Below are 23,651 nucleotides of genomic sequence, written 5' to 3'. Positions count from 1 at the left end.
CAGTGTCCCTCTCACCCCCCAGGATCAAATATAAAATCTGTCTGGCTGTTCAAAGCCCTTCATAGCCTCCTCCACATCCCACCCCCACCACTGCCATCACCTACCCTTTGTGTAAGTCTTCTTATACCTTTAGCCTCACCTGTACATACTCTGCTATCCAGTGACACTGGCCTCCTTGCTATTCCATCTCCCAAACTCTGAACATTTTTATTGGCTGTCTTCCCATGCCCTTCTTCCTTTCTGCCTACTGGCTTCACTGGCTTTCTTTAAACTCCTGCTAAACTCCTGCCTTCTGCAAAAAGCCTTTCCCAATGCTTAATGCTAGTGCCTTCCCTCAGTTGATTATTTCTAATATAGCCACTATCTGTCTAGTCCGTACATAGTTCTTTCCATGTATCTCCTCTATTAGACTGTGAGCTAATTGAGGTCAGGCACCTTCTTTTATCTTTCTTTGTATCTCTAGCACTTAGCTCTGTGGCTGGTGAATAGTAGGCTCTTAATAAATGTTTATTGACTTCAATTACCTGTTCCTTACCCCTCCCTTCTAGCCATTTGCTAAAGTTTTGTCAATTCATGTGTAGACCATTCTTTTCACTCTCTGACCCTCACTACCTTTCCCCTTCTAATTAGGCTCCCCTCCTCTACTATCCCTTTCCTTTCAAGCACTTTCTCCACACAGCCGCCAAGTTGATATTCTTAGAGTACACATCTGATTTTGTCATTTCCTTATTCAAGAAGCTCCAGGAGCTCCCTCTTGTGTCTAAGGTGAAGTATCAACTCAGCTGTTCGGCTTTTAAAGCCCTATGGCAACTTTCCTAGCTTCAGTTTACTTTGTTAACATGTACAGGTTTGCTGCACATGACCTTGATTCAAAAACTCTAAATTCCAGCCAAACTTGCCTGTTTAATGTTCCCCAAACAAGGCATTCTACCCTCTCTGTCTTGCCCTCCTCTGCTTCACTTTACAGAATTCCATGCTTCCCTCAGAATTCAGCTCAGGTGCTGTCTCATACTGGAAAGCTGGTTTGATTTCTTCTGGTAACAAGTACCCTACGCCTGCAAATTATTTTGTGTGTATCTTTGAGAATAGGGACTAATTTGTTTTTGTCTTTGTATCCTTAGCTCCTAGCACAGCGCCTAGTACATTGAAGGTATTTAATAAATGCTTGTTGAACCCATTGAATTGAATTTTTCCTTCCATTGACCTCAACCAAATGCTTGCTGCCATTTTTCCTTCTTCTAGTTTTTGGATTTCTTCAAATGAGGATACCTAAGATATCTTCTTAATATAGATTGCCATGCTCCCTTTGCCCCAGCTCACACACTTTTAATTATCCTGAATAAGGTATACCCATCCAAAACCATATTCTAGTCCTGATTTTCATCCCTCCAAGTCTCAGTGAAGTGGTGTGAAAGAATAAAGGACCTTCACACTTGCTATCTTTGTGACCTTAGCCAAGTCACTTAACCTCTTTTGGTCTCAATTTATTCATCTGTAAAATGAGAGGGTTGAGTATTTCTCCAAGTGAAGTCTGGGGAGCCCTGAAGATCCTTGAAATACTTTCAGGGGGTGGTACACAAGGTCAAAACTATTTTCGTGAACCTACTAAGAGGTTTTCATTTCTAATACATTAAATATCTCTCATAACCCACTTAAACAAAAGCCCTTGGAATCATCATTTATTTTTAAGAGTATTTCTGAGACTAAAAATTTGAGAACCTCTGGATTATGTGACCTCTGAGGACTTGGTGACCCTCTAAAACACCTCAGATTTACCTCCTTGACTTGGTACCTCTAGTTCATTTTGACTGCTCACTAACCTTGGCATGGATTTGTGTATAGCTATTTGAGGCCATGGATTTAACTGTTGGCTACTTTCTTGGATTTTCTAGGTGGTTAAGTGGTATAGTAGTCATCTAGGTGGTATAGTGCTGGACTTGGAGTCAAAAAAGATCAGATTCGAATCCTCCCTCACATATTTACTAGCTTTGTGACACTGGGAAGTAACTTAACTTCTCTCAGCCTCAGTTTCCTCATCTGCAAAATGTGGACTATAATAGCACCTACCTCACAGTGTTGGTGTGAGGACCAAATATAAAGCACTTTGTAAACCTTAGAGTACTTACATAAATACTAGCTATTATTCTTATTTTGTTGAATGTGAATTTTGGGGTCTCTGTTACTATCCTTCCTACATTGTAAATATTCTCAGCAGTATCTAACTTTGTGGATATATGTTGCTGCTTTTCTATTTCCTCTATCTTTTCATTTTAAAGCCTATTCAGCTAAATTTTCAAAGCACCAGGCTACAATTTTTAGGAGGAACTCTATCCTTGGTCATGAATTTGTTGTTTCTATATTTTAGCTGTAGTCTAGAAATCCAAATCCCATTTCCAGACGCCATATTTTTAGTCAAATGTTTACTTCTCAGATAAACTGTTCTCCTCTGCTGTTGTGCCTAGAGAGTCATTTCTCTTCCCTCTTCCTTCCAGCTTTCCACTCCTCAATCACAATGGACACCAGGGGGTCTGACAGGAGCAGGTGTCCATGGTAACACATTTCTTCCTCTGTCTAATCCCCCTACTGCCCAGTTTCCACCAGGTTATGGATACTGATCCTCCCTTTCCAGAGGGAACACAGAGCACCATCTCTACTTCAACCCTTGAGCCCAATTTCCTTCCCCTTTCTAATAATTTTGGGACCTATCTGTCCTTTCAGCCTCCTCCCTCCTTCTACACTCCCCTCTTCCCCAAAGTGAACATGGCCACTCACACTGATTGGATGCTTAGATAAACATGGAATCACGAACTACAATCCTTCTGGTAAGGTGGTAGACCAGCAGGCCTTACCATTTCACTTCTCCTGCTGCACTACCTTACAAGACCCCTGGTCATCACCCTCAGATATACTGATACACCTCAAGGGCTCCTAGGTCTTGTTGTTCACCCTTAACTAAATTGTTCGGACTACCAGGCCCCTGCAACAAACCTCACACGTACGTTTGTATATGTAGGCTACCCAATTACAATGAGAAATCCTTTGAGACACCTTTTTCTATTGTATTCCCAGTGTTTATCACAATGGTTGGCTCATATTAAATGTTTAATAAGTTCTTTGTCATTCATTCATTCCTTATCTTTAGGGGGGCAAGAGTGTCAAAAACAGTCTGTATCTGTCATCTTCGGTGCCTTGCTTAAGATTTAGTAATATTTGGTAATGTCTTCTATGTTTCTTCTTTCAGTTTTATCTGTGCCCACATGGATTCTCAGAAGTGGTTATTTGGATGGCATTTTTGACAATCTTGGGAGGTTCTGAGTCCTGTCTTACATATATAACCCAGAAAGAACAGAACTCTGTTGTCAGATCAGTACTCTCAAGAAAGATGTCATGATTCACTATTATTCTTCTTCCTCTGACCTCTACCTGTTATTCCTTATTTTACTTTTGCAAGCCAAATAGAAAACCATTTAAGTTTATTTTTCTAGATGTTACTTCATGTACTTGAAGACAAATGTCATGTTCTTCCTGAGTCTTCTTTAGGCTAAAAGTCCCACTTCCTTTCACTGAGTCTCATATAGTGAGAGCTTGAGGCCACCTCTTCACCATTCTGTATGCCCTCCTCTGGACTCTCTCTAGTTTATTCATGTACTATCATGTACTATCTAAAATGTGGTACCCAGAGCTACCCACATAAGGTCTGAATAGAGCATAATTGAGGCATTGACCCCTTTCTTTCTTGAAGCACTGCCTTTTTCAATAACAACTCAAAGGGATCATTGGCTTTTTTGGCTGTTATATCACACTGTTGATTCATACTGAGTTTGTAGCCCAAGTCCAGTCTCTTTTGGATAAACTTACAGTGTAGCCACATTTCCCCCATCATATCTTGTATTTGTAAAGTTAAGTTTTTTCAGCCCACACTTAGGACTTTACTTTTTATCCCTGTTTAATTTTATCTTATTCGAATCAGCTCAGTGTTCTTGCCCGGCAAGAGCTTTTTTTGACCCTGGCTCTTTGCATGATCTGCAGATTTGAAAAAGATGATGTGTGCCTTTATCCAAGTTTTTAATAAAAAGGTTAAACAACACAGGGCTTAACACTGGATTGGCACTTCCCTGGATACTTACTTCAAAGTTGATACCACACAATTAATTACTCCTCGAGTTAACTCATTCAACCAATTCTGAATCCATCTCCTGAAGGGAACACCTTTTCTTCTTTCTACCTCTTGTCCCTGTTCACCTCACCCCTTTATCTCCATAGTCCACATCCTTTCTGCCCTTATATTCTACTGTGCCTTCTTGTATCCTTATCTCCTTTGACCTGAGTATCATCATTTTGCCTTACATATGTCTATTCTAAGGGAAACCTTTCCATTATTCTCTCCAGCAGTCACTGCAGCCCTATTCACACTTTACAAGATGAAGTGCTGCCTTTTTCATGTCATTGATGCATTGGGCCAGGAGGAGGAGATGATAACACTCCTTGCTCCCCGATGTTACTTCAGTTCAGTCCCTTTGCCACTGATACTCAGCAATCTATCCTACTTTTAGTTTTAGGTTCAACTCTACTCTGGCCTTTCTCTTACTCTCTCCCCTTGCCCGAGTCACTCTTCAAGCTGCTTGACTATCTACATGACTTGAATGAAATGGGAGACATGTGCTCCTTTCTTTCTGGTGGGATGGTAGATTTACCATCTACCTTCTCTCTGCATTCTGTGTACCCACGGCATTGCCATACCACCTGCTGATATAAACTGAAGGATACATAGACCTTTCCATCTGCCTCACTGCTGTGCTCTTAGGACTTTTGGGTCTTTTCATTTGTTCTGCCTCTGGCTTTTATGTGTTATCTCTTCCAGTTAGAGTGTGCTCTCCTTGAGAGATTGTCTTCATTTTTCTGTTTATATCCCCAGCACTTAGCATGGGACTTGGTACATAGTAAGTGCTTTAAAAATGCGTGTTCATTCATTTATTCATTCATTTCTTTCACCTGGTCCAGATCCTAGTTGTTCTCATATACCAGATTCTAGTTTTACTTAGTTCATAGTTGTCCTCTCATCCACAGTGCCCACCTCTTATTTTAGGACTTCATTATATTCATTGGTGTCTCCTCAAACACCATAGCCTTCTAATTTATCAACCCCTTTGACTCTTTTGATATATGCTATTGATCACTGAGTATTAAATTCCTACTGTGTGCCAAGTACTGTGCTATGTCCTAGGGATAGAAGTACAAGGAATGAAAAAATCCCCACAAAGTGCCAAGTATGAGTGATAGCTAAGTGAACGAAGAGGAGGATGCAAAAGATATTGTAAAGGCATAATCCCTACTTGCAAGTAACTTGTATTTTAATGGTAGAGACAAAAAGTACATTTAAAATATATTGTAAATATAAAGCTTGTAAATATTATATTATATGTTATATAAATATATATAACAAATATATATTTGTTATATATTAGCAAATTCTTAAATAATTGTTTATGTATAATATGTTAAATAGTTATAAATACTTAAATATAACATATTTGTCAAATATTTGTAAATAAATTCAAAAAATTAAATATACAGTAGTAATATAGGAGGGAAGGTATTAGAGGTTAGGAGAATCAGAAAGGGCTTCATGAAGAAGATCGTGTTTGAACTGCATCTTAACAGAAGAAAGAGACTCTTAAGGTGGAGATAAGGAGGCGTTGCATGCCAGGCATATGGGTTGGTCATTGGAAAGACACTAATATAGGAGAGGGAGTGTCTTGTTTGAACACTAGAGAGAGGTCAACTTCACAGGATCTCAAAGTGTGGGAAGAGAAGTGATGGACAATGAGGCCTGAAAAGTAGGTTGGGGCCAGGTTTTATAGGGCTTTAAAAGCTAAACTGAGTTCATCTTTTGTCTTAAAGGCAATAGGAAGCCACTGGAGATGGCTAAAAAAATGGAGTCATATGGTCAGATGTGTGTTTAAGGAAAGCTATCATGGTAGGAATGTGTAGGATGACGTGGGATATGGAAAGACTCAATGTAAGGAGACTACCTAGGAGGATGTTGAAATAAAATAGGTGAGAGGTGATGAGGACCTCACTAAAATGGTAGCTCTATAAGTGGAGAGAAGGGTTTGGATTCAAGAGATATTGTGAAGCTAGAAATGGCAAGATTTGGCAGGATACTGGATGGGTGGTGCAAGAGAGAGTGCAGAATTCAGAACAATTCCTAGGATTCTGGAAAGATAATGGATGTCTTTCACAGAAATAGGGGAATTTGAAAGAGGGGATCTTTTAGGGGAAATGATAAAGACTTCAGTTTTGGATCTGTTGAGTTTAAGGTGTTTCTGGCACAATTATTTTGAAATTTCCAATAGGAAATTGGTGATGTCGAATTGAAACTCAAGGCAAAGACTGAGCTAGATGTATGGATCTGGGAGTTTTCTTCATGAAATAATGAATTTATCAGGAGTTCACAAGGAGAAGAGAAGAGGGACTAGGACAAATCTTGGGGAACACTGCGAGTTAGGGGGCAAATGCAGATGATGAGCCAGCAAAGGAGGCTGAGCATGATCACACTGGTAGGGGTCAGTCAAGAGAGAGCAGTGTCACAGAAATACAGAAAGGTGAAAGTATGCAGGGTGGACAGCAGTGTCAAATGCAATAGATAGGTCATAAAGGCTGAGAACTGACAAAAAGGCTTTCGGCTTTAGTGATTAAGAGAACACTGGTGACGTTTGGAGAGATCCATTTCAGTTGAGTTATGATATCAGAAGCCAAGATTGCAAAAAGATTGAGGAATAAATGAAAGAAGAACAAGTGAACAAAAGTGAGTACATATCTTTTTCAAGGAGTTTGGTTGAGAAAATTAGGAGAAATGGAGATTTAGTGGAGATAGAGTCAGGAAAAGTCTATTTATTTTTTTTTTTTTGCCTTTTGGAGGACAGTTGGGGTAAAGTAGCTCAAGGTTACATGGCTAGTTGTTTTTTGTTGTTGTTGTTGTTTTTATGTGGGTGTTAAGTGTCTGAGGCTGGAACTGAACTCAGGACCTCCTGACTCTGGGGCCAGTGCTTTACTCACTGCGCCACCTAGCTGCCCCAAGTTTATTTCTTTTAAAGGATAGATGAGACTTAGGTATGTATGAAGGCAATAGGGAATGAACCAGATGATGAGGAAAGATTAAGGATTCAAGAGAGAGGTTAGATGTTTGAGGATGCTATGAATTCAAGTATTTTCTGAGGGGCGGAGGAAATTAAAAATCTTGATGAGGATAAAGTTCAGGTGTAGGAGGGGTGAAGCACATAGGGAGAAGTAGAATGATATAAGAGATTGTGGTCAGAGAGGAGAATGTCAGAGTTTTTGTTTAGGAAAATTGAACATTTGTGAGTAATGGTGATTTGTGGCCATCCCTATGTGTGCCTGAAGGGGAATGAAGGATTTGGCTCTGGGATTTAAAAAGGTTTAGGGATTATGAAGTTAGGGAGTTTAGTTAAAGAGGATATATGATATGTGTAGTATATGATTGTGATGGAATAGTACTGTGCTATAAGGAATGGTGAACTAGATCTTAGAAAAACATGAATAGACTTTCACAAAACATTGAAGAGTGATGTGAACAAAACCAAGAGACTTTGTATATAATAACAACAATATTGTTCTAAGAAGTGCATCACTTAAATCCAATTCATATGCAAGTCAAGTTATCATACTCATGATATCATTGGTGCTCTTTGAGAACAAAGGACCACCAATGACAATAACCAGCAACAGAGTGTATCTCTGCCACTTCTCGCCTCAGGGGCAGGGTCCAGACAGTGTTCTTCCATCCAACCCTGTTCCAACAGAGTTCTACACTGACCTTTTACTTTGTCTTTGGCGTTTATGGGTTGAGAAGTCTGGAAACCACCACAGCTGTTGGTGCTTCACTCTCCTGAAGTCTGCTCTGGCTGCTGCTGGTCCAGGCCCTAGGGCCAAAACCACTCACGTGGGCCTTGGCTTGGCTCCCAGCTCAGTGCACTAGACCCTTCCTGGCAGCCTGCCAGGTTACCTTCAGTGGGAGATTTGTTTCTCCCTGTCACCTTGTGGGTTCTGTAACTCTAAAATTTGTTTAGAGTCATTTTTTTATATGTATTGGAGGAGGTGGAAGCTGGGTCCGCGGGGAAGTCCTGTTTCTACTCCACCATCTTGGCTCTGCCCCCCCCTTGTATAATTGCTTACCTGGTTCTTCTTACTTCATTCTACATAAGTTCATGCTACCCAAGATTCTCAGAAATTATATCTTTTGTTATTTCTTAAAGCGCAATGATATTCTATTATCTAAATCAATTCACTGAGAATTGATTTAGCTATTCCACAACTGATTTGGCCATGGTAATGGAATTTAAAGATCCCCTTATATTAGCTTGGTTTTGGGGTTAAGTATTAAAACCCAGAGCTTGTGAATCCCACTTGTGGGATGGACTTGTTGATGTGAAGAGAGAGGGCTGAACTGGGAGGAGCTGGTGTCAATGGATTTAGAGAGAGGCCAGAAGAACTTTTGGGAGCAGCATTGTGGAGGCAAAGAGAGAGAGAGAATTGCTGGGGGTCAGAGTTGCTGAGAGAAAGAGAGAACTGCCAGCCAAAGCCACCTGGATTGCTGAGGGCCAGTTGGAGCTACCCAGGACTTGTGAAAACTGCCACTTAGAGCTGCCCAGACCTGAGGAGGCATGACTGTGGTGCCTGTATTTTTTCTATCTGTTTTGATGTTACTCTGCCAGATTTGTCTGCTGGTAAAGACAATGCTGTTGTTGTAGAGGTCCTGGAACCTTGTTGTTGGTTCAGAAGCCTTGAAGGAGGATTTTCTTGTTGTACGTTTACAGAAATCCTGAAGGAGGGTCTTGCTGATGTTTTCTGGGTTCCCGAGACTGTTGTGCAGGCGGAGAATGAATTGAAGAGGACACTGGCAATGTATATTTTGGCTTTGTTAAACTTTGTTTCCCCAGGAACAGGGATTGCTGAGAACTTGCCTTGAGTCAAGATGAAGAAAAGACCTCTCCTTGGGTATTGAATACTGTGGGGATATTGTAACCTTGTTGTGGCTTAGGGGTAGATGGCCTTGGTGCTCATTACTGCCCCTTTGAGAAGGTGCTTGGTAGTAACTGATGATAATTGTAATTCATTTGTGATCCAGGGGTGAAGTACTTTGATTTTTGTGCTTTGTGAATGACCAAATGAATGTACTTTGTTTATGATTGGAAACTAATCTCCAGTTGAGTAGAGAGAAGACTTTGTGATTGATTAAATGAATGTTCTGCCCAGGAGTGAAGTACTTGGACCTTAAGTACTTTGTGATTGAATTGAAGACTTATAAAATTATTGAGTTACACATGGTGAATGCTGTATTTTGATTTTCTGTGAATGTTTTGCCTTAATCTGTCACTGAATAAATGGAGTTTGCTATGCTTGTAATCTGAACCTGGAAGTTGCTTGTGCTTGATGTTACGCAGGGTCCAGCTTTGCCACTGCCAAGTTACTCAACCCTTTTGTTTCCCAGTTTCTTTATTCATAAAAATGAGGAGATTAATCTAGATCAGTCTTTAAAATTCCTATCAGATGTTAATTCCTGAATAATCAATGATAATTGTTAAAAGATTAAAATAATCTTTAGTTAAAAGCATTTACAACTCCTTAGAATTTGATAATCTTCCTTTTTGGCATTTGACATGTGCTTTTCAAATTTTCACTCAAATATTTAGAAGGAATGCAATCTACAATGAAATATATTTTAACTTACAGTTTAGGTGTCTATATTAATTTCTCTAAATTATAGATAATATGGAGTAAAGTTAATGGTATATTAAGTTCAAAGAAGTTTTGTCTTTAATTAAAAATTTAAAAAAAATTGTCTGACTACTTGATTACCCTCAACATTGTTTTCTCTATTATTCTAGGATCTGTAAACCTGAAAAGAAAAAAGATCTAAATGAAGTGACTTTAGAGATTAGTCAACCTACTGAAATTGAAGAAACAGATACAAGAGAACAAGAAGACATGACTTTAATTTCTCCAGTAACTATGAAGTCCCAGGTGGTGATTCCTAGTGTTTCAGTACATGAAGAGCAATTTTCAGGCATGTCAATTTCTGCAGTATCTTATGATAATGGAAAGAAGTTTCATGCGATTTTTAAAGGAAAGGGATATAAGTTAAATATAGTTTGAAATAGTTTACAGATGATTCTTTAGAACAGGTTTATAAAGTACTTGTGTACTTTAAGAGTTCATTTGGTACCTCTTTCAGTAAGTCTTAAATCATATTCCTGTGTATGAAGTCAGAGACCCTTCACTAGGAATGGAGGAGTGAATGCAGCTGGCAAGATCAGTCCTTTGGCTGAATCTGACTCCATTTTCCATTTCCAAGCTCTTCTTGGTTTCATCTACAGTAAACATCGTGCCTTACCCAGGATAAACTGATTGCCTAAAATCTTGTTGTTATGCTGATGGACTCAATTTTTGATTCTCAACCCCTTTTCAACTCACCTAGTTGCCTCTCCTCTTTGCATAGAGGGCTTATGAATGGAGCACTAAACTCATCCCAAAGCCTTCCTTTATGGAGGACTGGGATCTGAACTTTCCAGGTAACTCAATTGTACATCAGCATCTCCCCTTGGTTTCAACTCTTTGGATTGCCATATCCCCTTTTTGTTATCTTTCTCTGTTAGACTGGAAACTGCTTGAGGACAGAGATTATCTTTCTTTTTCCTAGTTTTATCCTCAACACTTAGCACAACCCCTGGCACATTACAGGTTAATAGAATTTAATTGACTCATAGTTCTTTCTTGTTCAGCTTTTCTCTGGTTCTTTATCACCTCCAGGATCAAATATAAAGTTCTGTTTAGCATTCAAAGCCTGCTATAACCTTTCCCTCCCCCACATCCCTTTCCAGTCTTTTTATACTTTATTTTCTCCCATGTAGTCCCTGATCTAATGATACTGCTTTTCTTGCATAAGACACTCCATCTCCTGACTGACCATTTTCATTGTCTGTCCCCCATTGCTGAAATGTGCTCCTTGCTTGACTCTGTCTCCTGACTACTCCATCTTCCTCCAAGTCCCCACTAACACCCAATCTTCTACAAGAAACCTTTTCTGATTTTTTTTTATTATCTCCAGTTTGTTATATGCACTTTGTTAACCTGAAAAGTTTGGTTAAAGGAGACAGTCTAGCTGACATATGTTTATTATTTGTTCCCTTAAAGTTAACAATTCATGATCATGGAGTCAGAAACTAAGTTCTGACTCCCTGAACAAAAGAATCAGGAAGCTTAAATACATTTTAGAAACATCCCAAATCAGGGTGGCTGTGTCACACAAATTTATGATCTCCATATGTTTACTCTCCATATCATGAGAAAAGAAGTTTCTTGGTTGTAAATACAAATTGACAAGACAATGGACAAAGCAGGCTCAGTTTGGAATTTATGATCTCAGGATGTGTGCTTTCTTCCTATATGGAGCTTGTCTCCCAAGATAAGAAAATCCCACTTTCAGACTTATCTGGTCTCTGGAGTTGCTGACACAGGAAAAGGCATTTTTAAAGCAAAGTAAAGCAGCCTGATTGATTAGTTCAGGCTTTGGATAAAGTGATATTAAGTTATTATCAACTTAAATGCATCTGTGGACATTTACGTATTATTTATATACATGTTTATTTTCATTTGTCTTCCCTGTTAAAATTTTAACTCCTTGAGAGCAGGGACTGTCTTTTGCCTTTCTGTGTATCTCCAGTGCTTATCATAGGGGATATTTAATAAATGCTTATTTATGGACTGTCATAAAATAGGGAATTTTATTTCACCTGTATATGTTTGTGCCTTTAGTGTCTGCCTCATTGCTATTGTGAATATTTTCGGAACTTTGTCAAATAACAATGAAGAAAAATGACATCTTTGCATTTCTCATAAATTTACTAGGAAAGTTTCTACTGTTTGGGACCAGCAAGACTGCCTGTTTGGCATATTAAGGCTAGAAAAGTAGGGTGGTGCCAGGTTGAAAATGGCTTTAAATGCTAAACAGAGATTATATTTGATCCTAGAAATAGTAGAGAGGCACTGAAGTTTATCAAGTAGATGAATGACATGATCAGAACTAAATGTGTAGAGGATGGATTGGTAGAGAGAGAAAATTGACACTTACTATTATATTAGTTAGGTAAGGGCCTTAACCAAAATGGTGACGATGGGAATTGTTGGGGCTGATGCTGCTGTGTTCCTTCTGTTCTCTCTCCTAATCTCATTTACTTGCCCTATTCCAAATCCTTTGATTTTACTTAAATTGTTGTTTACTTATATATTGCTCTCTCTTTTGACCCTTCTCTTTCCCAAGCCAGTTAAGAGTAAAGTTCAACATTTTCCTTCTCTGTCTCCTATACAGCCTCTCATTTTGAGTCATGTTTTCTTTTCAAGGAGTTTTCCTCTGATTTGTTCTCATGTCTTTTCTTCTCTTCAAGTCAGTTCTGACTCTTATTTTATGATTCCTTCTTTATTCCTTATGTAACCCTTATGGAGAGAAATCTTCTGAAGTAACAAATTTAACTTCCCTCTTCTGTTCCATCTTCATATTTTTGCTTTCCTAGGTCTTATCTCATCCTCATTATTTTCTGGTATGCTTAGTTTTAGAAATGTAAATATGATAAAGAAATAATGCTTGGATAAAAGCACTTTTGTGTGGGAGGAGTTGCCTTATTTTCTACATTGCAAGTCCTAATCAACCCATGTTTTTCATCATGTCTCCATTCCTAAAGCTAAACTATGCTTTCTTTAAAATGACTGTCTCTGATACTTACTCAACCCCCCTAGGTTTCAGTTTATTCATCTAGAAAATGAGTGGGCTTTAAGTAGGTGGCCTCTGAGATCCTTTCCAGATCTAAATCTTGGGTTCCATCTCTGACCCTACGATCTATGGCCTTGATTGGTGAACCAATATGATGGTAATTGGCTGAGGGGTGGGATTGGGGGGAAGGGGTTGACATCAGGGAAGTGGAGGACTATTTCTTCTATTAGGGAATGGCTAAACAAATTGTGATGTATTGAATATAAAGGAATATTATTGTGCCATGAGAAATGATGAAATGGACAATTTCAGAAGAAACTGGGAAGACTTATGAACTAATTAGTGTGGTAAAGTGAGCAGAAGTAGGAAGACAGTTTATACAGTAATAACAGCATTATAGAGAAAATCTATAGAACTCTGAACAACACAATGATAAACCACAGGTCCAAAAGAATAAAGATGAAACATGCTGCTCAACTCTTGACAGAGAGGTAATGAACTTAAAGTGCAAAAAGAGTCATACATTTTTGGACATGGCTAGAGTAGGAATTTGTTTTGCCAAGTTGAGGGATTTAAAAATAATTTTGCTTAAGGGGGAGGGGTATTAGGAGAGATTATTTTTTTAAAAAGTACTTGCTACTTGAAAAATATTTTTTAATGGAAAAAAGAATAAAAGACTCTTAGAATAATTCCACTTCAGAATTTGCTGAGATTTATTATGGGATGATATATAGAAAAATATCATATGCTACATATTTAATTAGTAAGATTTTCCTTTCAGATTCTACTGAACACTATGTAACTGAGTATAAGGTTTCTAAAGAATCAGATTTCCAGGAAGAAAAAGATGAAAAGGAGCAAAAAGAAGACAAAAAGAAAATACCTAATTATCTGAGGAAAGATTTTTCGAACCGCATTCGATATGATCCAACAGGTATGTAATTTCTGATAAATAGCCTAAGTATAAAATAGAAGTTTAAGAATCAATTACTATATCAATGTCCTAATCCCTCTTAGTTCCTTCTTCCCTCTGTTAAATATCTCTAGTTTATCCTGTCTATGTGCTTGTACATAGCCATTTATAAGTTGTCTCTTCCATTAGACTATGAGTTCCTTAAGAGCAGGACTGTCTTTTGCCTTTCTTTGTATCACTAATGCTTAACATACTTCCTGACATATGTTGTTGCTGTTGTTCAGTCATTTTCAGGAATGCCTGACTGTTGTGACCCCATTTTGGGGTTTTCTTAGCAAAAATACTAGAGTAGTTTGTCATTTCCTTCTCTAGCTCATTTTACAGATGAGGAAACAGAGGCAAACAGGGTTACATGACTTGCCCAGGGCCACACACTTAAGTCTTCCTGACTCCAGGTCCAGTGCACTTTCCACTGCTTCAACAAGCTGTCTCAAAGTATATAATTTCTAACTTTTCTAAAATCCTCTTCCCATTCTAACTTCTTTCATATTTATTTTTGGTTAGACTTGTCTAGATCTGAAGGAAGCACATTGGTTGCTCCCTCTCTCCCATTATAGATTAATTCTCAGTTTTTTTTCCCTGTAATTCATTTAGTTATTCTTTTAAGAATTTGGATGCTATTTCATTTGCTGTACATATGCAGTAGTCAGTTTCCACACCATAGTGGCCAAACCCCTGCCCCCTGGGGCCTCTGCCCAGGAGGCAAAATTAATATCACTCACCAGAGCCGTAGCACTAGGGGAAAGTAAAAGGGTAAATGTTTTACCTACTCAAAATATGCTTTCCATGTTCTATATGCCCATGGAGCAATTTGGAAAGAAAGGGGATATCTGACAGCAAAAAAAAAAAAAAACTTTTATTAAACATGCCCATGAGATTTCATATCTCCTCCAAGCTTTTCAAAAGCCATCCAATATACCTATTGGATATAGCTTTTTTGCAAAGGCCACTAGAAAGGGAATATGGATCAGGCCATGGGAAATTGCATGGCAGGCACTTTGGTAAAGAAAGCTGCCAGTGGGGCAGCTAGGTGGCGCAGTGAGTAAAGTGCCGGCCTTGGAGTCAGGAGGACCTGAGTTCGGTTCTGGCCTTAGACACTTAACACCCACACAAAAAAACTAGCTGTGTAACCTTGGGCAAGTTACTTAACCCCAATTGCCCTCCAAAAAGCAAAAAAGAATGCTGCCAGTTAATTAACTATACTGCTTTTTTACTCCCACAGCTCCCTGATCCCTTCACACTTTCCTATAACTCCCAAGAACAGGCTCTTGCTAAAGAAAGGGGATATTCTCTCTCTCACTCTGGGGGATTTCAGACACCCTCAGGTCAACTTCTTATCCCAGAGGAAAGCTGGTGGAAGCTTCTTTTTGGTTTGCACCAGGACACACACCAAGGGAAGAATGCCCTCCAGTCTCTGATAAAGCCTATTTTTTACTATTTTTACTAACAGTAAGCTAGGAGAAACCACCTGACAAGTCTGTTGGGCTTGCCCAGCTTGGGCCCAGGAATTCTGGAATATGCCTAGGAACTGTTGGAGGACCTCAGGCTACTGTTTAGAAAGGCCCTGGCCCCCTCCAGCAGATAGGTGAAAAAAAAAGATGTGAAATTATATTCGCCTTTTTTCTTTTATCTTTTGGCCTTGCCATAGCCATCTTTAATGAGCCATATTTTGCAGTGTAGGGGTGCTGGGAACACTAAAATTCAAGGGCAAAAGGTGCATGTCCTTCCTTGAAAGAATTTGACTCAAGCCTTTTTTCAGTCAGAGACAAAGTTTATTGTTTTGCCAATAGAAGTGGGTGGGATTTTTAAGAACCTGGGCCTTTGGTAGATGAGACTGACCTCTTTTATAGGGGAAAAAGATTTGGGAGGGATCTAGGAGTAGCCAATAGACCGGAGTGATCCAGAGGTAATAGACAATGAAAGGCTGGGCTGGGTCAGAGGTAACAGAAAGTGAAGGGGAGGGGTGGAGTGGGAGGGGCTAGGATCTACAATGTAAGGACAGTTGAAAGGATTACTGGGATGGGTGATGCCTCTGGCAAAAGTCAGGGACTGTGCCATGTGGGAAAGTTCTGGGAAAAGTTCAAAAGGTGGGGTGGTAGTGGTCCAGAGCCCATACCCCATCACATATATGATTAAGTGTTGATATTAATTGCCTATAGTGTATTTAAGCATAATGTAGTTTTCCTGTTTGTTTCTTTTGATCAAGTTCATTTTTGCTGTCACCTTATTTAAGATCATGCTTTTCTGAATCAAGCAGACTAGCTCATGGTATTCAGATTCTGTTCTTTTTTTCATTTTTGAAAATGGTAAAAGGCATTATTACCCGCTCCCATGAATTACTGAGCCAATAATCTTCTTCCCATGTCATATATTCTACTTTCTGTGATATTTGGCTTGGCAGATACACACACACATTAATATATGGCCAATTTTCTCATCACCCCTGACATTTGAATTTAAAGACTCCTTGATCTGCCTCACAGGTCTTTAGGCAAATATTTATTTTACTACATTCCATCCTTACTCAAGAAGCTTCCCTCCTGAATAAGGAGACAGCCATAAATCCATTCATTCCTCTTAATCAAATGTTCACATCTCAAATCAACCTTGCTCTAATGAATCCTCTACTTTGTGATTAGAAACAATGATGAAAATATTACCTCTGCTCCTGTGGCCTTTAGTTTCCTACCCAAGATTTGTAATCTCTAAAAACATTTTCAAGATTTCTTCAGAAGGTTTCTATCTGAGCCATCAGAAGTAGACATTGATCATTAAGTCTGACAGATTTGGGAGGGCTCCATTTTGACTTAGATTTATGGAGGAGAGGGTGAGGCTGATAACTTTTTGCAGCTCTGCCTCAATTAAATCCAATTCACAGTGCAAGTCAGGATGAACAACATCTGAGTGATTATCTGGGATGTCATGACTCCATGCTAGCTTTGTATAGTCTGTTTTTGTAACTTTTTGTCTTTTTTCCTTCTCTGTGGGTGATCTAGAATGAGATGCTATGACAATGTCACTTCATTCTCCTGCTGATGTTTATCTAAATGTACTTCCTTATGTTTTCCCTTTGGCTTCTTACATTTTCTCATAAAGGCATGTCTCTTTAAAATAGAATGTTCTTCACCTCTCCTTCCCTTTCCCCACTTTATCAGCTCAGTCCCTTTGAATTCCTATACTAATCATGGTCACTATCCATTAAGTTTCTTTGATAACTGATACCACAGGATTGGATAAAATAGACTAGAAGAAATGTTAAGAGAGAGAAGAGATTCAATCCTTGATTATTAGCTTCAAAACACTACTACACACTTTGTACATGTACGTGTGTGTGTGTGTTCAAGTGTAAACATTTTGTTTTTTGTTCATTTATTCTTTGTGACCCTATTTGGGGTTGTCTTGGCAAAGATATTGGAGTGGTTTGCCATTTTCTTCTCTCACTCATTTTACAGATGAGGAAACTGAGGCAAACAGTTAAGTGACTTGTCCAGGGTCACACAGCTAGTAAGTGTCTCAGGCCAGATTTTAACTCAGGAAAATGAGTCTTCCTGATTCCAGCCCTGGCACTTTATCCATTGTGCTGCCTAGCTGCCGCATGACATGGCATGTTATCTTTGTTCTTTATATTTGGATGTAATGATAGATGATTGTAACCCACATATCTAGCTGTGAAATTAGGTTTTCTGAGCTTTTTAAGAAATATAGAGGTATTATGATTACCTATCATGTATCTAGGTTTTCAGATACTTCCCTTCTCTCTTATATTGACATTATCTTCAAATAAACTTTCTTTTATTACAGTATTTAGATCTGTGGAATTTGTGTTTAAATATTTTCTGTATTCAGATATTTGTTTATTATTCAGAGATTTTGATAATTTAATTTATGGATATGGGACTTACATGTAATCTTTTATTTAATATTTTGAACTAGTACCAAAGGATGACAATGCTGTAAGACATATTTTAAGACTAAGAGAGAAGCTGAATTGGAAAACTGAGTTAACAGCACGTGGGTTTGACATAAAAAAAACTAAAGAGATACCTTTGAAGACTCCATTTATGGTATTTTTATTTATACTACTTATACATTTATGCTATTTTTATTCTGTTTTCCATAATGAAAAATTGGAAAGTATTTTAATCTGGATTTTATTTATTTTTCCAAATGTATATAGGAAGAGAAATGGGAGTGTGAAGTTTAAAGAAAAAACTCAAAACATCCAGTAACTGTTTTCTCATGTTCTTTATAAATTAGATATGAGCCTGAGAAGTTGTTTCTGGAGCTACTACTCATTATGGTTGTTAGTAAATGAAGTTAAAAAAAATTAATCACCTTGATGTTTTTTCTATGTGATATTGAACTAGCGTGGGGGTCCAGGAACTTTTAAAAAATATTGTGATAACAGTATTTCAATATAGTTGGTTTCCTTTGTAATCCTATGTGTTTTATTTTAACTTTTTAAAAACTGAGGCGGGGCTCAGAGTGGTTCAGCAGACTGCACAAAGGGTCCATAGCACAAAGAGGCTTAAGAACCCATGATCTAGATCAGGGATGGGGAACCTGAAGCCTTCAGGCCAAACTTGTGTTTGAATTCTATTAAAGAGCAGCATTTGAGGACGTAGAGGGCCAAGTATGGCCTCGAGGCTGCAGGTTCCTCACCCTCATCTATATTGAATGAATTGATTGAATATTTTTGTCATAAAGGATAAGTTATATAATGTCTTAAGGTTTACAAAGTGCTTTACCTTTTTAAATATTCACAACAGTCCTGTGAAATAGGCATTATTATTATTATCCCACTTTACAGGATAGGAAAAGTTGAGATTTGGGTTAAATGACTTGCCTATATTCACATGTTAAGTCTTTTTTTTCCAGTCATGTTCAACTCTTTGTGACTTCATTTGGGGTTTTCTTGGCAGAGATACTGAAATGGCTTGCCATTTTCTTCTCCATCTCATTTTACAGATAAGAACTGAGGCAAACAGGGTTCAGTGACTTCTCCAGGGTCACACAGCTATTAAGTGTCTAAGGCCCAATTTGAGCAGAGGAAGATTTATCTTCCTGATTCCAACCCCAGTGCACTCTCCACTGTGCCACCTAGTAAATTCAGAGGTGGGATCTGAATCCTGGTCTCTCCTGATTTCAAGTTCAGCTCCTTTTACTCTTTATCATATAATGTTTTCACATTAATATAACTGTAAGCTTCATAAATCACTTGACCATCCAAAGGGAATAGTATGTTGCTTTTTCTAAACCACAAGAACCAACAACCTTTCAGAAAAACAAATGATCAACTATTAAATTAGACATTGAATAGTTAACCATGTGTCAGGCATCCTGCTCAGGATGCAAAGGAAAATCAAAATAGTCCCTTCCCTCAAGGAGATTGCTTTAGCAGCAAGGCAGAGATAACATTATGTATATAAAGAGAGGTTGTTGAATTCTCCTTAATATCCATTCTAGTTCTGAGATCCTGGACTTGTTATGTCACTTTTCTCAACCTTCTTTTCTCATCTGTAAAATGGGGATAATAATAGTGTCTATCACAACACCGGATTGTTGTAAGGAACAAATGAAATACTATATGTAAAGTACTTTGTAAACTTTAAAGTGCTATATAAATGTCACCTATCATTATTAATAAATACATATATACAAGATACATACAGAGTAGATAGAATTTTTAAACCAAGTCTTGAAGGAAGACAGATTTTTTTTAAAGATTTTTAATCTTTTAAGTCAGTATTTGTCCCTATGATTAGTTTTAGTAAAATTTTCTATCCAAACAGTTACTCCTTGTAAACAAGTTGGATTTATATCAGTGATTTAAAGATGGTACAACATGAGGGAGACAACTAACTTGAAAACATATGTGCAGAAATCGTCAGCGTAAATTTCTACTCCTCATTCTCATTCATCCCATCTATCCAAACAGCAGACAAATCTTTTTTCTGCCACATATCTCACATTATGTCCTTTTCTCTCTACTCACATAGTCACTGCTATATTTCAGCCCCTTGTTCCTTCTTCTCTAAACAAATGCAGTAGCCTTCTTCATAGTCTCTCTACCCTCCACTGCAATCCATCCTCCTCAGCAGCCAAACTGGGGAGTGCGGCAAGAGAGCCTTTGGGAACAGGGTATCATCAAAGAAAATGCTACTGTACTTAGGATAAATAAGCTTTTAAAGCACAGCCATAGAAAGATAATTGTTATAAGAGAAAAATATGTACCTAAAACCAAAAATGAGAATAATTTACAGTGGAAGATTCCCAGAAACTTTCCCAATGAATATGAGTAAAGTAAGGATCTCCCTTTTAAGCACTGCCATTGATATAGTTTTAGAAATGCTAGTGGTAGAAAAAGATAAGAAAAAGTAATCTATGTGCAAGGGAGACGTGAAATAGAAAAGTGAAATAGAACCACCCCTCAAATAGTTTACATTTTTTTTTTCTTTTTGGAGGGAGGAAGGTAGGGCAATTGGGGTCACATAGCTAGTTTTTGTGTTGTGTCTGAGGCTGGATTTGAACTTAGGTCCTCCTGACTCCAGGGCCAATGCTTTACTCACTGTGTCACCTAGCTGCTCCTAGCTTACATTCTTTAAGGGGGAAAATATAATGCTCATGAATTAATAAACATAAATCAATTTGAGGACCGTGGGTGAGGAAAGCACTAGTAACTGGTGGTAGAAAGTGGAAGTAGTAGAAATTGCAGAAAAACAGATTTAGGTTTTTTGTTTTGGGTTTTTTTTTTTTTTGGAGGGCAATTGGGGTTAAGCAACTTGCCCAATGTCACACAGCTAGTAAGTGTTAAGTCAGATTTAGGTTTTAATGCAAGTAAAACCTTCCTAGCAATTGGTGCTATCCAAAAGAGAAATGAGCTTCCTTCTGTGTTAGGGGGTTTCCCATCACTAGTGTCTACAAACTAAGCTTGAATTCTTCCTTATCTCATTTGTTGCTGAGATCATTGATACTAAGATATGAACTAGAATAGATGACCTCTGAGCCAGTGACATTTCAACCTTTACATTCTGTGCCCTCTAAGACTTTCCTAGGCATAGAGACTGTCTGTACTTCCTTTTTACTATGAATTCTGTGCTCATAGCCTGGAAAAGGGACTCGAATCTCAACCCACCAAGACATTTTTTTCTTAGAACTAATTACTGGTATCCCTCCTTGTAGAATGGTTTCTCTTATTACTTTTTGCCCCTTTTGTCATCACTTATTTCATCTTGGCAGTGACACTAAGGTAAAGCATTATACATTTGCATTGAAAAATTAACTTTGTGGGGGGCAGAGTCAAGATGGCGGAGTAGAAACAGCACTTCTGCGTGGCTCCGGCTCCCACCACCTCCAATGCATGTAAAAGATGACTCTGAACAACCTTTGGAGCTACAGACCCATAAAATGACACAGAGAAGCTAACCTCCCGCTAAGTACAGCTTAGCAGGCTGGCAGAAAGTAGCCAGCGCAGTGCTCTGGGGAGCCAAGCCCAGCCCTACGGGAACCCAAGGTTTTAGCCTCAAGGTAGCCTGACCAGCCAACGACTGGAGAGACTTCAGATCACCAGCAATTGTAATGGTTTCCAGAATTATCAACACATAGAAGCTAAGGACAAAATGAGAGGTCAGTGCAGTGTGGACTTTGGGATCCGGTAGTTCCAGAGTGGGGTCTGGCTTTTATACCCTGGAGGGAGAAGCCACTGAGGTGCCAGGGCCATGCAGCCACCACCACATGGCAGCTTCAGCTCCTGGCTTTCAGATTGTAGGAGGACCAAGTGACCAGTCTGAGAGGTAATCACTCTTGCTTTAACCTGCTTGGATCTAGATTACAGTCTAGGGTGGAGGTCCTGGGGTGTGTGAACAGCTTGCCAGAGTGTGGAGACTTCAGAGAGGGCACCCAACTAATACCTTCGGCAGCTGAGAAAACCCCAGCATTTGGGATAAACCTCCCCTGTCTGGTAGCAGAGTCATACTGTGGCAAAAAGCTCAAAAGTCAAGTAATTGAGTGGCAACATGAGCAAACAAGGTTAAGCAAAACAAGCAGAGCAACCCGACTTTACACTCCTATTTTGGGGACAAAAAGGATCAAAGCATGGAACAAGAGGAAGACAGCAAAGTCAGAAATCCTGCACCAAAAGCTTCCAAGAAAAATACATGCTGGTTACAGGCCATAGAGGACCTTAAGAAGGATTTTGAAAATAAAATAAGAGCAGTGGAGGAAAAATTGGGAAGAGAAATGAGAATGATGCAAGAAAATTATGAAATGAGAGTCAACAACCTAACTGAAGAAAATAACACCTTAAAAAAATAGACTAACTCAAATGGAAAAGGAGGCTCAAAAAGGCAATGAGGAGAAGAATGCCTTAAAAAGACAAATTTGCCAGATGGAAAAAGAATCCCAAAAGCTCACTGAAGGGAATCATTCTTTCAGAATTAGATTGGAGCAAATGGAAGCTGGTGACTTTATTAGAAATCAAGATAGTATTAAACAGATCCAACCAAATGAAAAAATAAAAGGCAATGTGAAAAACCACTGACCTGGAAAATAGATTCAAGAGAGATAATTTAAAAATTATTGGACTACCTGAAAGCTATGATCAAAAAAAGAACCTAGAAATCATCCTTCAAGAAATTCTCAAGGAAAATTGCCCTGATGTTTTAGAACCAGAGGGCAAAATAGAGGTTGAAAGAATCCACCAATCACCTCCTGAAAAAAATCCCAAAAAGGAAACTCCTAGGAATATTATAGCCAGGTTCTTGAATTCCCAGATCAAGGAGAAAATATTACAAGCAGCAAGGAAGAAACAATTTGAATATTGTGGAAACACAGTCAGCATAACATAGGATCTGGCAGCTTCCACACTGAGGAATCAAAGGGCTTGGAATATGATATTCTGAAGGTCAAAGGAGCTGGGATTAAAACCAAGAATCACCTACCCAGCAAAACTGAGTATCATGTTTTAGGGGAAAATATGGTCATTCACTGGAACAGGGGAATTTAAAGCATTCTTGATGAAAAAAACTGAGTTGAATAGAAAATTTAACATTCAGATACAAGAAGCAAGAGTAGGTAAACAGGGAAAAGAAATCATAAGGAACTTATCAAAGTTAAGCTATTTACATCCCTATGTGGAAAAACAGTAATTGTAACTTATGAAACTTTTCTCAGCATGAGAATAGTTGAAGGGAATAGAAATGTATAGATAGATAGATAGATACATACATACATACATACATACATAAATACACACATATATTATATATATATGTTTATATAGGAGGGTATATGAGCATATGAATACATATGTGAGTGTGTGTATATATGTGTACAGGTATACATAGATAGAAGGCACAGGACCAATTTAATAGGAAGGAATGATACTTAAAAGGTGAAATTAAGAGGTGAGAGAGGAATATAATGAGAGGAGATAGGGAGAGACAGAATGGGCTAAACTATCTCATATAGAAGAGACAAGGGAAAATGTTTACAATGGAGGGAAAGAACAGGAAGGCAAAAGGGAATGGGTCAACCTAAATCTCTTTGAATTTGGCTTAGGGAGGGGAATGACATACACACTAAATGGGGTATCTCACCCTGCAGGAGAGTTGGGGGGAAGGGCATAAGAGGGGGGATAATGGAAGGGAGGGCAGGCTGGGGGGAGGGAAGTTGGAAGCACACACTTTTGAAAAGGGACAGGATTAAAGTAGAGAATAGAACAAGTGGGAGGTGGTATAGGATAGAGGGAAATATAGTCAGTCCTTCACAATATATCCACTACAGAAATGTTTTGCATAGCTACACATATAGAACCTATATTGAATTGCTTATCTTCCCAGTAAGGGTGGGTGACAAGGGAGGAAGGGAATGAATCTGGAATTCAAAGTTTTG

The 23,651-nt window shown here is 38.5% G+C and overlaps 1 protein-coding gene across 1 annotated transcript in view; it reads left to right on the top strand.

Annotated features, from left to right (window-relative positions):
- Positions 1–23,651, top strand: part of DNAH14 (dynein axonemal heavy chain 14) — a 412,217-nt gene that overhangs the window by 7,854 nt on the left and 380,712 nt on the right. Inside the window, exons 3-6 of the mRNA XM_069062634.1 lie at positions 4,560–4,575; positions 9,928–10,087; positions 13,569–13,721; positions 17,694–17,824. Coding sequence (XP_068918735.1) covers positions 4,560–4,575; positions 9,928–10,087; positions 13,569–13,721; positions 17,694–17,824 — 460 coding nt within the window. The remainder of the gene's footprint in view (positions 1–4,559; positions 4,576–9,927; positions 10,088–13,568; positions 13,722–17,693; positions 17,825–23,651) is intronic.

The sequence above is a fragment of the Petaurus breviceps genome, unplaced genomic scaffold (genome assembly GCF_028583685.1).
Source record: "Petaurus breviceps papuanus isolate PSGF00001 unplaced genomic scaffold, PetGlider_PUasm1.0 90466, whole genome shotgun sequence".
In the NCBI taxonomy this organism is placed as follows: Eukaryota; Metazoa; Chordata; class Mammalia; order Diprotodontia; family Petauridae; genus Petaurus; species Petaurus breviceps.
The sequence above is the reverse complement of the archived record's forward strand: the minus strand, read 5'-3'. Positions and strand labels throughout refer to the sequence as shown.